This window comes from Alligator sinensis, unplaced genomic scaffold (genome assembly GCF_000455745.1).
Source record: "Alligator sinensis unplaced genomic scaffold, ASM45574v1 scaffold1188_2, whole genome shotgun sequence".
Lineage (NCBI taxonomy): Eukaryota > Metazoa > Chordata > Crocodylia > Alligatoridae > Alligator > Alligator sinensis.
This window is the reverse complement of record NW_005843548.1, coordinates 78,325-93,682: the sequence shown is the minus strand read 5'-3', so window position 1 is coordinate 93,682 and position 15,358 is coordinate 78,325. Positions and strand designations below refer to the sequence as shown.

Below are 15,358 nucleotides of genomic sequence, written 5' to 3'. Positions count from 1 at the left end.
AGGGGCGTGGGGGACCCGCCCGGGACTCGGGACCGCCTCCCCTCGCGGCTCCACTACTTGTCTGGAAGGCGCAGCCCTGCCCTGGGAGCCCCAAGACACCCCCTGTGGGTCCCCGGCCCCAGCACTTCTGCTCTGCCCCGCCTCGAAAAAGCCCAGCCTTTCGTGGGTATGACGGATCGGTCAGCCCTGAGGTAGCAGACTCCCACTGCCTGAAGAAGGGTGTTTGTGCCGGAAAGCGTGCAAAGATTTTTTGTCCAACTATTCAGTTGGTTTAATAAAAGATTCATAGATGTTGGGGGCTGGAAGGGACCTTTCGAGATCATCAGGTCCAGCCCCCCTGCACATGGGTGGAAAAGACTGCTGGGGTCAGATGACCCCAGCAAGGTGAGTGTCCAGAGGTTTTTTGAAGATATTCAGAGCAGGTGATTGTACCCCCTCGGGGAGGGGTCTGTTCCAGACCCTGGACACTCGAGTTGTAATATCACATCTACACAAAGAACCTTGCCTGTGTCCTTAGACTGACAGCTACAAGCAACAAGCCTGCAGTCTGGACTTCTTCCCTTCTCCTGAATCTGGACCCCACCCAAACCCCACTCTGATCACCAGCCAAACCCCATCACTTTCCAGCAGCAAGCAGGCTCGTTTCCTCAGGCAAGAGAGAAAGGGCCCAGAGCACCCTGGACACTGTTGCAGGGCAGCAGAAATAAGAAGCTGAAGCTAGCTCAGGCAGAAATAGGAGGACAGTACAGGTTTCCCTCACTAACCATGGTCTTGAGTATCCACACTTAATATTCTATATACTATTTTGGCTACCAAGGCATACAGTTTTCAGTAACCATGGTTTTCCATGGCTGTGCACCAGCCCACCGCCTGCCATTTTTCCCATAAGCCTTTTGTCTTGCCAACCATAGTTTTGCCAACCACGGGAACTTTCAGGAACCTAACCCCAGCTGTTGGTGAGGGAAACCTATATATGTTCATTTTCCTACAGTGCTGCTCTTCAGACCAGAGGCCTGGTCCACACACCAGAGCTGTTTGGAGGCTGTTGTTTTAAAGAGCATGAACATCAAGAACAAACCCATTTTGTGAACAGGGTGGGGCATGGATTAAGGGCAGAGGTTTCTTAATGACTCATTTTATGGTGGTCACCCTGAAAAACACCCAGCTCACTGAGGGCAGTACTGAGACCACCAATGCAGACTGAACCATGTTGAACACTTTCCCAAATTGCACGACAACAATCTTGGCTGTAAAAGTCCAACATTAGCAGGATTCTGAGCCTCCGGCAGGTAGGATAGTACTGAGACTTTCACACTGCTGTGACCCAGCTGGCCCTCCCACCATCATGCATGCATATTTTTCAAGGGTTTTAACTAGTATAATGTTAAAAATGGGTGTTTTTCAGGGTGACCACCATAAAATGAGTCATTAAGAAACCTCTGCCCTTAATCCATGCCCCACCCTGTTCACAAAATGGGTTTGTTCTTGATGTTCATGCTCTTTAAAACAAATTGTATGGTTCGCAGGTGTTCATCTGCTGTACTGCATGAGTTCAATCCTTCCTGGATTAACACAAGGAAGTTTAGGAATGATTACTCTTACTCACCTGTTCCTGGCCTGCCACCGCCCTGTTGCTGGCTTTTGTACTGTTAGGCAATCTAGCAACACGAGACCAAGCTAACACACCCTGTTTGACATACTGTTGTCATATCTGCTATTTCCTTTGAGTAAGGACTTTAATGACTTCCGTTTTGCCTGGTGGCTCATATAATATTATGGTTGCCAATTTCAGACAGCCCATTAACTTTACACAGGCACGCATCCTGCTTGTCCTGGAAGGACTCCGTCTATCAAATATCAGCCAAAGCAATTTACATTCCAGTGGCTGACAGGCATATCCCATGGATTACCCACCCACCCATATACATGAACTCAGCTTTTATGGACTCACCAGAGTATGTGACAAAACTATAGGAGCAAACATAATTAAAGTATTTGTAATTATGCTAGATATGCAAAACATCAATATTACTGTGCCTTGTTTTTTACCAGAAACCACTGCATTGCTCTGAAAGGTCCCACAATAACTCTTTGTACCCCTGCTAACACTGCTCTCTGCAATTCTCTGCTGAGTCACACAATTTACATAGTGTAAATTGCACATTCAGGCCAAACACTGTCAACTCCAGAGAGCATTGTGCTTTCTTATTAACCAGCAAAATCTTGAAGGTGGAGGAAAGAGTAGTAAACAGGCTACCAGAACTTTGATGTTCCTTTTTGATGCACTGAAAGATAGGAGATAGTGTAAGCAGTGCCATAGCAAGGAAGTTTGGCGCCCAGGGCAAGACCGCAATGGCAGCCTGCCCTTGGCCCATGCACAGATCCAGGGGGAGCACGCTCCCCCATGCTTGCTTGGGGGTGCATATAGAGGTTGGGGCTGCCCTCCCCCCCCAATCCCTGCGCACCCCCCTGTGGATGAGGCGCTTGCAACTCTGTCCCATGCTCTGCCCTGGTTGACAGTGCCTGCCTCAGTCCCAGCCCCCTTCCTCCCTCACTGGAAGGTCTTGATCTGTCCACCCCCCCAGACAGATTCACCAACTGGACGTTGGTCTCCAAGCTGTCGGGCTGGCCATGTGCATGCTGTGGCTGTGCACATGCACGTGACATTTATCAGCAACATTATTGGCCATGTCAAACAAATTTAAAAAATATATATTTATAACAAAATATTGACTCACAACTCACCTGTTGGCACCCCTTTGCTTGGGTGCCCAGGGTGGTTGCCCTGCTTTCCCCTCTCTTGCTAGTGTACTGAGTGTAAGCCTCATAACAAATGAATACCTGGTAGTCATTTCAAATCACTTCAGCAAACTTTTAGTCCTCACAATACCCCTGTAAGATCAGTTGGGGTGGTTCTTATCTTCTTTCTACACATGGGAAAATTAAAGCAGTTTAAAGATTTGACCAAAGCAATAAAAAACTGTCAGAATTAAGATTAAACCTTAGGAGTGTTTTGCTTCTATCCTTCTTTCAAGATTCTTTTAAACTTCCTTATTTCCCAGAGGAACCCAAGACCATACTCAGTATTTCATTTCATAACTGACATCACAGGTTTTAAATATTTTGTGGCAGCAGCACTGCCATTACACATACTGTGTACATGTCATTTCTTGGAACTAGTTTGAAGTAATGAGATAACATTAGAAAATCCCGCAGTGCCTTGAGGAAGTGTAGACTTAACCAAGGAAATGGGACCAACACTCCGGGTTTCAGCAACTTCTGTTCAAAAAGCAGAACTGAAAGCAGCACACAAAGCTAGAAAAGCTCCTATATATTAAAGAACTTTAGGAAAGGAAAGTTCAGTGAACAAGAGTCAGAAAATTCTCAAGTTACCTTTCTTACAAGCATGAGAACTCCTTGGATACATGTTCTTTTGTAGTTACAAAGTTGTAGCTTTAAAAAATAGAGCACTGTGGGGGTGTAGAGCACCCTGGTTGAAGTGCTACAAAGTAACCCAAAGGAGTACTCTCCAGACAGGGGCAATAGGGGACCTCTGATTCAGCTATTGCTCCCAGGGCACCTGTTCCTGAGTCCAATTAGCTGTTGCCACTGCAGCAGCCCCCCATTCCCCAGGGTACATCAAGCTATGTTCGTTTATCAGCAGCATCATGCAGAAGGATCAGACCCGGGTTGGTCCCAATTGTGCAAAGTTGTTTTTGCGAGTGCTCTTTGAACCTCTTTCTGATGTGACGGGCTAGCTGGCAGTGACTTAGCCCAGGGGTTTTGAAAGGGCAAAAGATGATTGGAGGACTTGGGATTCCCTTTCCTCACCAATCAGGCCTCAGAGACTCACCCTCCATGTCCCCTGATTGGCCCCTTGGGTCACCTGGAGGGGGATAAAAGGGGCAGCATGGATGACTCAGGGGAGACCAGCATGGGACCACAAGGAAGGAGCTTCAAAGAGCTGGGCCAGCATGGTGGGGAGCAGTTGCCCCAGAAAAGCCTGAAGGAGTGGGACCTACAGGCAGCACTTGGACCCTCAGCAGTGTCGCCTGCAGCTGGCAGGAGAGGCTCCCTGCTGGGCTCCAGAATCACCTACGAGAGGCTGTGGCCAGCAGGAGAGGCTCCCCAGCTCCAGCAAGGATCTGAGCAGCGACCTGAGAGGTTCCCAGCTCTGCTTCTAGCTCTTCCAATAAGAAGCCAGGCAGCTCAACATGAGGCCCTGGGAAGGTCAAGACCCCTTGCAGCTTAGAGCAGTACCAGCACTGGTAGCTGTATGGTAGAGTTTTTTTTGCCTACCACATAGGAGATCCGAGTTCAAGTCCAGGTGGGTTGACTTCGGGTGGGAGAGCTAATAGGGAGAAATTCTTCTTGCAGTGGAAAGGGGCCATTGTGTTTTCCTCCTTTCTCCCCCTCCAGGTACCTAGGCCCTATATTCCTTGTCATTTGACATTTTGTATTTTGTGCCTTTTATATTTCACCAACCAGTATTGTTTGTTCTGCTGTTTGTTTTACATTTTGGTTAACCCTGTCTTTTGTCAACTTGATGAATATGTCTATGATTGTATGTGATTCAACCTTTGTTGAATCCTGCCCCCTCAGGGCATTGTAATGTCCCCTATACCCCCTGGTTTATACTGGTTATGTTCCCAGTATTGTTCCCTCATTAAAAGGTATGTGGTTAAGTCCCCAGTGGTGGTCTGGCTCTGCTGTATAGGAGGAGGAGAGTCCCTACACCTCCCACAGCACTTGTGCACTTGCTTTGAGCCCTTCAATTGGAGAGGGGTTACCTCATGGAGTACCGCCTGGGTTACACTTAGCTCCTGCATGTATGGAGGTTGGTAAGTGAAAAAGTAAAGTGGGCCACTTTTGAGAGTCAGCCTGCAAGTTGAATTACTAGAGATGCCACTAGTGTCACATTCTCCCTCCCATCACTGCCTGCTGAAATTTTACAGCTTGGCACTTTCTGAGGGATGCGGTGGGCTCTCTTTCACTTGCGGTCTAAGTAAAGACAAGATATACTAAAAGTGATGATAAAGCCCAAACGGAATCATTGACTTGATTAAGCTTCTGGACTTGCATTACATCTAAGGTCACTATAGAATTGATTGTCACAACTGGCCCTTCTGCCTTTACAATTTTTTTTTAAATGACTGACAGGGGCACCCTGAAGTGAAATAACTGGTGTTCTTTAGAACATAGCCTCAATACACCTTATTTGTTCTAGAAGGAACTGCCTGTCCCTTCCATTGCTCCAAGAAGTCAGGAAAGGGCCTTCACTACAGCTCATATTTAAAACATGCTGTTCCTGACCAACCAGAAAAAACAAAACAAAACACCCTATTCTCCAGTCTCCAGCATCTTTCTTGTTCATGAACTTGTTGGGAAACCTCACAGTATCTAATTACAGTTTAGCTGAGCCACTCGCTATTTAAATTCTGCATTTAAGAGTTCAAGCTTTTGCATTAAACTGGCACATGCTAGCGATCAGATTTTTCCCCTTCTACCCAAGAAATCATGAACATTCCATTGGCAAGTTAAATGTGTATGAAGGCAACATTAAAAATCTAATTAAAATATTGCTCAAATGCTGTATCCACAGCAAATATGTTAGCATTCCAAAATATTGAATGATAAGTTGTTGCATTGTTTCTAAATCTTGATTTCCACAATCATGTTTTGATTAAACAGTATCAGAATTGTTTGGATACTTTCCTTCCTTAAAGGAAAAGATTAAATCAATACACTAAACGTCTGGAAACAACTGAAAAATCGTAACAGGAAAGTCAATTTTTTCCAAATCTGTAAACCAGAAAACTGATCTGAATCTACATACACAGTCAAATCATGCCCTCGCTTACCACATAATCCATTACACTCAAGTGGTTTTACTTATGAAACAGTGTTTCATCAGAAACTTTCAACTGGTCCATGCACCTTCTTGCGTAGGCCCAATTTTTCTTTTTTTCTCCGATTTTAAACTTTCTTCAATGTTTATTTCACACATGATTATGAATTAGAAGAAAAGCTAGACATTTATAAGTCAGTGGGACTGGATGGACTCCATCAGCGAGTGCTGAAGGAGCTGGCTGAGGTCATTGCGGAACCCCTGGCAAAACTCTTTCAGAATTCATGGTGCACAGGGGAGATCCCTGAGGATTGGAGGAGGGCCAACATTGTGCCCATCTTTAAGAAGGGGAAGAGGGAGGACCCGGGCAACTATAGGCCAATCAGCTTAACCTCTGTCCCAGGGAAAATCCTGGAAAAACTCATTAAAGAATCTATGTGCGATACACTCACTGAGGATAAGGTTCTGAGCGACAGCTGGCATAGCTTTGTCACGGGTAGGTCTTGTCTTACCAATCTCATCTCTTTCTATGACCAGGTCTTTCGCCACCTGAACATGGGAGACAAGGTAGATGTTATATACCTAGACTTCCAAAAGGCTTTTGATCTAGTATCCCATGATATCCTTGTGGGAAAACTGGAAGATTGTGGGCTCAGCTGCTCGACGGTCTAGTGGGTGGGAAACTGGCTACAGGTAGGACCCAGAGAGTTCTCATGAATGGATCTGTGTCGTCTTGGCATGCGAAGTGGCCAGTGGTGTCCCTCAGGGGTCTGTGCTTGGCCTGGTGCTTTTCAACATCTTTATCAATGATTTGGACGGGAAAGTGAAAAGCTTGATTGGCCAAGCTCGCTGATGACGCCAAGTTATGGGGCAGTCTGGTCACACCAGAAAATAAGTTGCTGATACAGGCAGACCTGGATAGGCTTGAGAGTTGGGCAGACCACAACCAGATGAAGTTTAATGCTTCCAAGTGTAAGGTGCTCCATCTAGGGGCAAATAACCCTCAACATGCATACAGGTTTGGAGGTGACAGCATGACCTGCACCACGGCTGAAAGGGACCTAGGGGTAATGATTGATCACCGCATGAACATGGGGTGTCAGTGCAATGTGGTGGCCAGCAGGGCAAACAACACGCTGGCATGCATCAACCGGTGCATCTCATGTAAAACTAAAGGGAGTGATACTCCTGCTGTACTCAGCACTCACGAGACCACAGTTGGAGTACTGCATCCAGTTCTGGGTAACGCACTTGAATAAGGACGTGGAAAAACTTGAGAGGGTACAGAGAAGAGCCATCCATATGATCTGGGACTTGCAACGCAAGCCATACAAGGAATAGCTGAGGGATCTGGGCCTCTTTAGTCTGAAGAAGAGAAGGTTGAGAAGGGATTTGATAGCGGCTTACTACTCTATCAGAGGAGTAAATCAGGAGCTCAGTGAACAACTGTTCACTAGGGCACCCTTGGGGAAGACCAGGACCAGTGGATATCAACTCCTGGAAGGCCACTTCAGGCTTAATACCAGGACAAACTCCTTCCCAGTCAGGGTGTCCAGACTGTGGGATGAAAACCTCCAGGGTAGGTGATTGTACCACCTCTGGAGGGAGTTTAAGTGGAGACTGGACAGTTACCTCGCTTCGGGCACTTGACCCCAGTTGTCTTCCTGCCTAGAGCAGGGGGGGCTGGACCCAATGATCTGCAAGGTCCCTTCCAGCCCCTAACACTCTATGAATCTATGAATATTTCCTGAAGCTATTCTGTATTCCCCGAGCGTTTCATATGGCTTTATAAGGGAAAGCTGGAATATAAGCAGAAGTCATAAGATAGAAGTACAGTTACTTTTACAAGATTCTAATTTAAACAATGTAGTTTGCCATTTTAAAGTTTTGTTCACTGTGACAAATGGAATTCTTAATTCAGGATACTGTAAAAATAGCATACAATGTAATCAGACCAAAGAGGAAACATTCCATTGCTATGTAGAAAAATTAGGTTTGACATGGTGACAAAACGGTATCATTTTGCTGCAGTTCTGTGGAATATAAATATACATCATAGAATACACAACTCTGGATAATTTTGGAACACTCCAATGCTCTGGATCACTCCAACACTCAAAACCCCTAAAACATTCAACACAGGACAAAACATTGAAAACCTTCTTAAAAAGCAAGTCACAAAAGCCACTTATCTCAAAATAGTTGGTTTATGTTACAAGCAATATCTAAAGCTAGCACCACAATGAGCAAGGTAAAATGAAGCTTTACAAATGGGAGAGAACTAGCAGAGCTCAGCAAGCCAGTTTCCATGCGACTGACCTAGGCCATCTAGAATAAGGTAAGTTTCACTTATGATAGTGATTGTGTAAATAGGAATTTTGACCCAGACAGTCCTTTTCTTTGAGGTAGGTTTAGTATTAGAGCAGTTTTACAGGCATAGAATTAAAATGATTTTCTGAAAATCTTAGTGCCAGTTCACACAGACTCTGGTCCCCTGCTGTGATCTTAGGAACATGATGAATCCATTTTATAATGTTCATGTGGAAGCAAGAGCAAATCTGCACAGAGCAGTTTGTATAGAATAAGATAGGGTGTGAATTAAAAAAGCACAAGTTATTCTGTACCAGATCTCCATGTGGATGCTGTTATTTTGAAATAATAGTACCTTTGGGTGAATAATCCACTTTTGATCATCCATATAGGAGGTAAAACATTTTACTGCACGCTAATCCTTTTGAGCTTTTTCCTTCAAATAGTCACAAGCCCTAAGAATTGTCAGATCTTTTTAATAAACAGGGGAAAAAAAACATTTCCTACTAAAAATTTGCTGAAGCCAACATGGGATAGAGCCTTGCAATAGCAAGTTAACACCTAGTTCTGTACATTATGCAGATCCCTTACTATGCTCAAGAAGCAGCATACTGAGCACCTTCCAATAGCACCTTAAACATGATTAACATTTGTCATGTTTGTTCTTTTTCCCTCCCTGGGGGAGAAGTTTGTGCAATGGAGTATTTTGTTCTAGTAGTTTTTTTTTTTAAACCCTATATTGCTACACGTTCATGTTAGAGCAGGGGTCCCCAACCTTTTTAGATCACAGACTGGCAAACCACAGACCGGAAGTGACTGTGGACCAGCAAACTGCGGTCCGCAGTGACCGGCATACTGTGGACTGGCAGCCAACCCAGTATAAAAAAGGGCTGGCTGCCAATCCGCAGCATGCTGATCATTTCTGGACTTCCAGTCTGGCAGTCAACTCTCCTGCACACTGGCAGCCAACTCTCTGCAGATCGGTACCAGGCCTTTTGATGACCTTTCTTTTTTGTCATCAAAAAACCCCTGTGGCCCGAAGGTTGGGAACCTCTGAGTTAGAGAATGGAAGGTAAAAATTGATGCTCAGCTTGACTCAATAGATTAATTTGATGAAAGCAAATGAGATGTTATTTGATTATAGCAGGGGTTTGATTCAAACTGCTGAAGGGACTATTATTTCAAATTTAAAGGTAACAAAAGGTCACATTAGAGAAAGCCTGTGGGAGATGTGAGCATCCACCTGGCACTATACAGCCCATAGAAACTGTGGCAGAGATGACAAATGCTAACCTCATTTTTCCTCAGACTGGAGTTTTGAAGAATTAAATCCATCTGCTTGTTTCTACTACGTATAACATTTTTACTGCATCTCCTAAGGAAACAGATTTTGTGGGGTTCACTGCTTCATCCCTACTCCTGCATCTTGACTAAAGCCATTTTACCTGGCGATGGCACTATTGCCTCCCTTTTGTGCCAACACAAATCCAACAATCCAATGTGCACACAGGGGAACTACTGATACAAATAATGACAGATGGCAGAGACACATTTTCTGCTATTTATTTACACATCCATTCTGCTGCTCAATAGATGAAGGGCGGTTATAAAGATGACCGTGATAGGCTATTCTCTGCATCTGCATGGGACAGGACGAGTAATGGTGCCAAAGTGCTACAAGGGAAACATAAGTTGGCTATTAGAAAGAACTTTCTCACTACATAGGAGGTTAAGGACTGGAATAGATTACCTAGACAGACTGCAGAATCTTCTATCATTGGAAGTTTTTAAGAACATGTTTGACAAGTGTCTCGGACGGCCAGAGCCGACTCGAGTTACGTTAGAAATTGGTCGTACGTTAGGGCGGGCTGGTGAATGGAGAGGCAGACACAACTTATCGGTTGCAAAAAACTTTACTCACGCCGCTTGCAATCACGACGCAGGTGGTCCGGTCGTCGGAACAACCACACGAGTTGTTCCAGCTGGGGGCCCAAAGCCAGTTAATCCGTCCGCAATTCGAAGCCGGCAGGGAAAGGGGTACGTCTGGGGTTGCGCTCGGTGACGGGAAGAACGATCGATAGGCGATCAGTCTATCGATCGGCAGCCGCAAGTCAGATAACTTCAGAGGCACTCTGCAGCGTGCTCAAAGCTCTTCGACTTGGGCAGAAGTCGCGCGGAATTTTAAATGGCCAGCGAGCCAATTACTAGCCGCCACGTGTGAATAATTTAGCACTGGCCAATAGCGGGGCACAAATTTACATTCGAATAGTGGGAACTCTTTGCACCGTGCATTTCTGTGCTGCAAAGAAGAAATGCATCCTGCAAAGGAAACTGCAAATTGGTGGGAACTCTCTCCTACACGCGGGTTCTCAATTGCAGCAGAACACTCTGCCGTGCAAAGGAGCTCTCATGTGGCCAGGAAATTCCATAGTGCTGAGGCACCAAAAATCACTGGGTCGTGACAACAAGCACCCCACGAGACAAGTTTAAACAGGGATGTTCCTGCCTTTAGCAGGAGGTTGGAATAGGTGACTATCTGAGGTCCCGTCCAGTCCTATTTTTCTGTGATTTGTAACCATCAGACCATTCATACAATACCTGTGCTTCAAGAATATCCTAATTTCAAAATGTACACAAACATAAGGTGTACAGAATTATTTATTATAAAGCTTTACACATGTACAACAAAATGAAATATAAACTATATTGAGAACTGTGACAACTCATGCTGTTGCTTCATGGTTTTCTGTGGCAGTAGTCAGCAGCCCCTCTGGGGTATCTGTAGGCATCTGCAACAGTTCTTCAACTTCTTCTTGTAGAGCCTCAGCTTTTTCACTCAGCAACATCTATGCCCAAAAATCACACTATTAGAAGATAAATCAACACAAGTGGCCAGAGCATTTCCTACATTAACAGAAAAGTTGAAAGCCTGGCATTCCCTCCAGGGCTTTATTTAATCCTCCAGAAACAAACTAAGAAGAAATTAAGAGTACCAGGAACCAAACCTCTGGAGTTTTGACTCAACAATAATAAACTACTATGCTCATTTTCACAGTTGTAATACCAAAATAAATACAGTTCTCCTGCTTAGGAATTCTTTTCACGGGAGCCTATCCTGCTTATATTGTCAAATTTAGCAGGCTAAACCTGGGGTGCCTAATGCCTGGCCATGGGCAAGATCCAGCCCAGGGAGCCATGTCTTTTGGCTCTCAGAGGTCCCCACAGGTCCAAAAATTGGGGGGGGAAGGGGTGGGAGAGCAGTGACAGCAATTGCTCCTCCCCTGCTGTGAAATATCTCAACTTGTGGGGAGCCCCATAGGCCAGACAATGCATTAGACTGGCACAGGAAGATGGCCCAGGGCCAATCTGGGCTGGCTGGAGGCAATACAGGATCTGATCCCAGAGCATCAGGCACAGTACAGGCAGTGTTGATCCTGAACCAGCAATGCAGAGCTGTGGGTGCAACCCAGCACCCAATCCGATGGTATGGGGCTGCGGGAGGCAGAATGGGGCCCCAATCTGGCGTTGCAGGGGTGAGGATGGCAGCCTGATGCCCCAATCTGGGGACACGGTGCCCAATCCAATCCACGGACTGGTTCATAGCACCAAATGGTAAGCATCCTTGGATTGATACAAGTGCAAACAACATGCCATGATCAGTTTAAAAAAAATGCGCAGAATTTAAAATCTGGTCCCTTTAGCAAGGTCCTGTTTAAAAATTACAGTCCAGCAAGACTTTTTTCAAAATAACATTTTTATTCCAGAGTGCTTGCAACAAAAGGCACTTCTTTTTTAAATGTTAAAATAAATGTTCAAATTAACACTAACATGCTGATCACACAAGTATACAGAAGTAGGGTGTAGACTCCTTGTGTTATGCAATAAATACACACCTGATATGAAGATTTTAATCATATTATGGAAGACTGCAGTAATTGGCAACTGTCTGTCTAGCAGTTTAGCTATTTTGTTCATCATATTTGAAGTGTCTCTAAGCAACAGGTGATAGTAACACAACAACAAGCATCCTAATGCAGGGGTCAGCAATGTTTTTGGCTGCAGTGCCAAAAACACCTCAACCCTGACCCAGACCTCAACTTTGAATGCCAGAGGCAGACTGTGGGGGAGCTATGAGGGTCCAATCCTTGTTGCTGGTGGCGGCTGCATGTGTGCCTCTGGGTGGATGGTGGGGGAGGGGCCAGGGTTGCACTACCTAGGCTCCTTCCCTGCCCGGAGGCATGCACGCAGCCACCGCTGGCTTGGAGCTGGTGCTGGGGCTCTGGAGCCCGGTACAGCTGTTTCCAGCCTGCCCACTGCCAGCTGTAGCTGCCCAGATGTCAACCCTGTCCTAACATATTGTTTTTGTTTTCACACGTACTGTACTCTAAGCCTATGGCACAGATTCAGTGTGGAGACTAGAGTATTTAGCTGATTCCTTTTACAGTAATTTAAAGTAAACACAGGGCAGCATCTACACATTCATTGATGCACTTTACCTGATGCACATTAAAATCTAGGACCTCTATTGTGAGGCATTAGAAAAATGTGCGTTAGGCTATTTTAACGCGCATTAACTAAAGAGCACTTTTTGTGATGCTTTAATACACATTAAAATAGGCTAATGTGCATTAAAGTGCACATGTAGATATGCCCACTAAGTATATAACAAGGAGTCATTTACAGAAATGTTCCTACAGGGAATAGAAATCACAGGCAAAAAATAGGTAAATAATTTTTTTGTAAAAACAGTTGGAGCTAGATCTATAATAATACTCTTACCTTTGAAGAACAAATAGCAGTAAATAAATATCATTTTCCCAAGTTCTACAAAAGACAGTAAGAAACCATGGAGAAATTATCTTTTTAAAAAATAAGGTGGTAGCCAAGTTCTGTTGTCATTCTTCTGGTGAGCTCCTATCAGGAAATCTCATATTATTCCTGCTAGTCAGGAAAGTCTTAAATTATTAGAGAAAGATTACTAAATGGAAACTAGTTTTCATTCATCCCTGGCAGTTCAAATTACAAAGCTTCTGCTCACCTTTGCTGATGAAATGATTTGTCTGGCCTGACGTCGTGACACATGCTCAATCATCTTCACGAGTATCTCAGGATTTGCATTAGCTAAGTGTGCTAGAGTTTTATATCCTGCATTATAAAGTTGTTTTGCTCGAGCCTGCAAGACAAAAATGAAACTGTTCAAAAAAAGTATTAGGTTAGTTAGTAAGAACTGCAAGGAACCTTTCTTTTTTGTCATCAAGGCCAAAACTCTGTGATGACTGCACAAAATTCACCCCTCTGTTATTTAATCTGGATTGATACTGATTAGCACCCTAATGCCAGACTGATACTGCGTGGAGATGAAGCTGATTTATTGTTAGGAACTTTTACTTAAATAAATAGATCTACCCTTTCTTCTTCTCATGTCCTGTCACTATATTCAAATTTGGGTCCAGAAATGGGCACATATTACTGCCTGATCTGTGGCTTTAGCGAGGTCCTCATTGGTGCTTGGTTCCCCAACACACGGGCAGGCCAGAAGGTGTTCTATAATCTCAAAGTTTCCTACACATTCACACCTAGTGTTTCTATCACTGGAGTTTCCCCAGTTGCATGTTAACTTCAGTCTCATTGTTCTGTGGCAAGTTATCTTTCTGCCTCTCTTATTTCTTGTCAGTAACTGCATTTGTAAATATCTGCATCTTTTTAATTGCCATCTCTGAACAGTATGTGTCCATTTCTGCACCCACATTTGAACATGGTCACAGGACACAAAAAGATGACAGCCTGTTCAGTTTTAGATTATGGACAAAGCCATGATTGTTGAGTTGCATGTACTCAACAGAGATGGTCTGTGGTATTTAAATAACAGGATCAAGAGATTTTGTTTTCTTTCCTTTCTCAGATACTTTAGCCAAGATAGAACTACTGTGATGAAAAGTGGCAAGGAGGCTATAGGGTACTAGTTAGTCAACATTTGTGCAAAACTAGCAATTCTAGGTCTTTCCACAGTTAAATGGAGACTATTTCCATCTTACCACAGATATTATTTTTACTTTTACTTAGTCGCGTGTTTTTCTCTTCTATTTACCTGAACCCATCCCCTTAATTGTCTTCTTGAAAACAAAACCAGTTTTGAGAGGCACAGAAACTTTTCATTGTTCCTTAGGGTAGTCATAGCTTGTGAACATTTAGACAGTTGATAAGCTGACTTCTCAGAAGAAAGAGGATGTGGTTTTTGGTAGCTAAAATGCCACAGAGAAGATGTTGCACTGTCCAGTTAACTTCGTGTATTCAACTACCTTATATCTGGATAGTCCAGACTACTAGAAATCTAGAGATGTTCATTCTTGAGCTGCTTTATCTCACACATTTCAAAAGTATTTTAGAAAATATCCAACTCCAATACTAGCTTTAACAGCATTTCCTCCACAAAGTTTCATGCAAGTCTACATATACTGCATTGTTGACTATTACATTCAACATCTAAGCTAAATGTTGAATATAATAACCATATTTAACCTCAGTTTTGCCCCCTGGGTAGCAATAGTTTAGAGTTTAGAGCACAGTACCTCCTGGGATAGCGACATGCTATGGTGTTCTCCGCTAGCCCAGGAGCAAGCCCAGATAGAAGGAACCTGTCCACCACCACTACTGTTGTCCCTAGTTGAGCCCAGCTCCCCATACAGACTGCTGGGGCAGGGCATGGGGGGCCCTGGAGCTTCCCCCACCTCCACGGCAGCCAGGGGCAGTAGTGGGGAAGGTGACAAATAGAAGAGAAGGAGATGGGAGGTAACATTGAGCAAGGAGGGGAGAGGAGGAAATGCTGAGTTCTTAACTCTTTTGGGGACTTAAAAAAGTTACTGACTGCTATTCTCAGGGTGTGATCCACTCATCCTGTTGTTGGGGGAGGTGGAATTCAGAGCAAGGATGCAGCCACCCCTGCAGCACTAGTTGTTGCTCTTGCACCCTCTACAAAATTCTGGATCCATCAATTCCCTTTTCCCATTGCTAAAGTAGACAGATTTGGATTCTATTTTGGCTTGAGCATCAGATTAAGAAATATACAATATTTTTGTTGTGTTTGTCACAGCAGCCAGGAGCATAAATCTGAAAATACTACATAAATCAACCTCAAATTTACCGAGATAAACATTTTTTTCACATAAAACTTAACAGACTAGCTATGACAGTCACTAAAAC

At 44.2% G+C, this 15,358-nt stretch overlaps 2 protein-coding genes across 2 annotated transcripts in view; both read right to left on the bottom strand.

Moving 5' to 3' along the window:
• The window catches only part of HPSE (heparanase), a gene marked incomplete at its 3' end in the record, with an annotated part of 9,457 nt that extends 3,584 nt beyond the window's left edge, over positions 1-5,873 (bottom strand). The window contains exon 1 of the mRNA XM_025195521.1: positions 5,862-5,873. Within this exon, the coding sequence (XP_025051306.1) occupies positions 5,862-5,873 (12 nt within the window). The remainder of the gene's footprint in view (positions 1-5,861) is intronic.
• Positions 5,874-10,798: 4,925 nt separating this feature from the next.
• Positions 10,799-15,358, bottom strand: part of HELQ (helicase, POLQ like) — a 32,605-nt gene continuing 28,045 nt past the window's right edge. Inside the window, exons 15-16 of the mRNA XM_014527477.2 lie at positions 13,197-13,331; positions 10,799-11,004 (exon numbers count right to left, since the gene is read on the bottom strand). Coding sequence (XP_014382963.1) covers positions 10,882-11,004; positions 13,197-13,331 — 258 coding nt within the window. The 3' untranslated portion in view covers positions 10,799-10,881. The remainder of the gene's footprint in view (positions 11,005-13,196; positions 13,332-15,358) is intronic.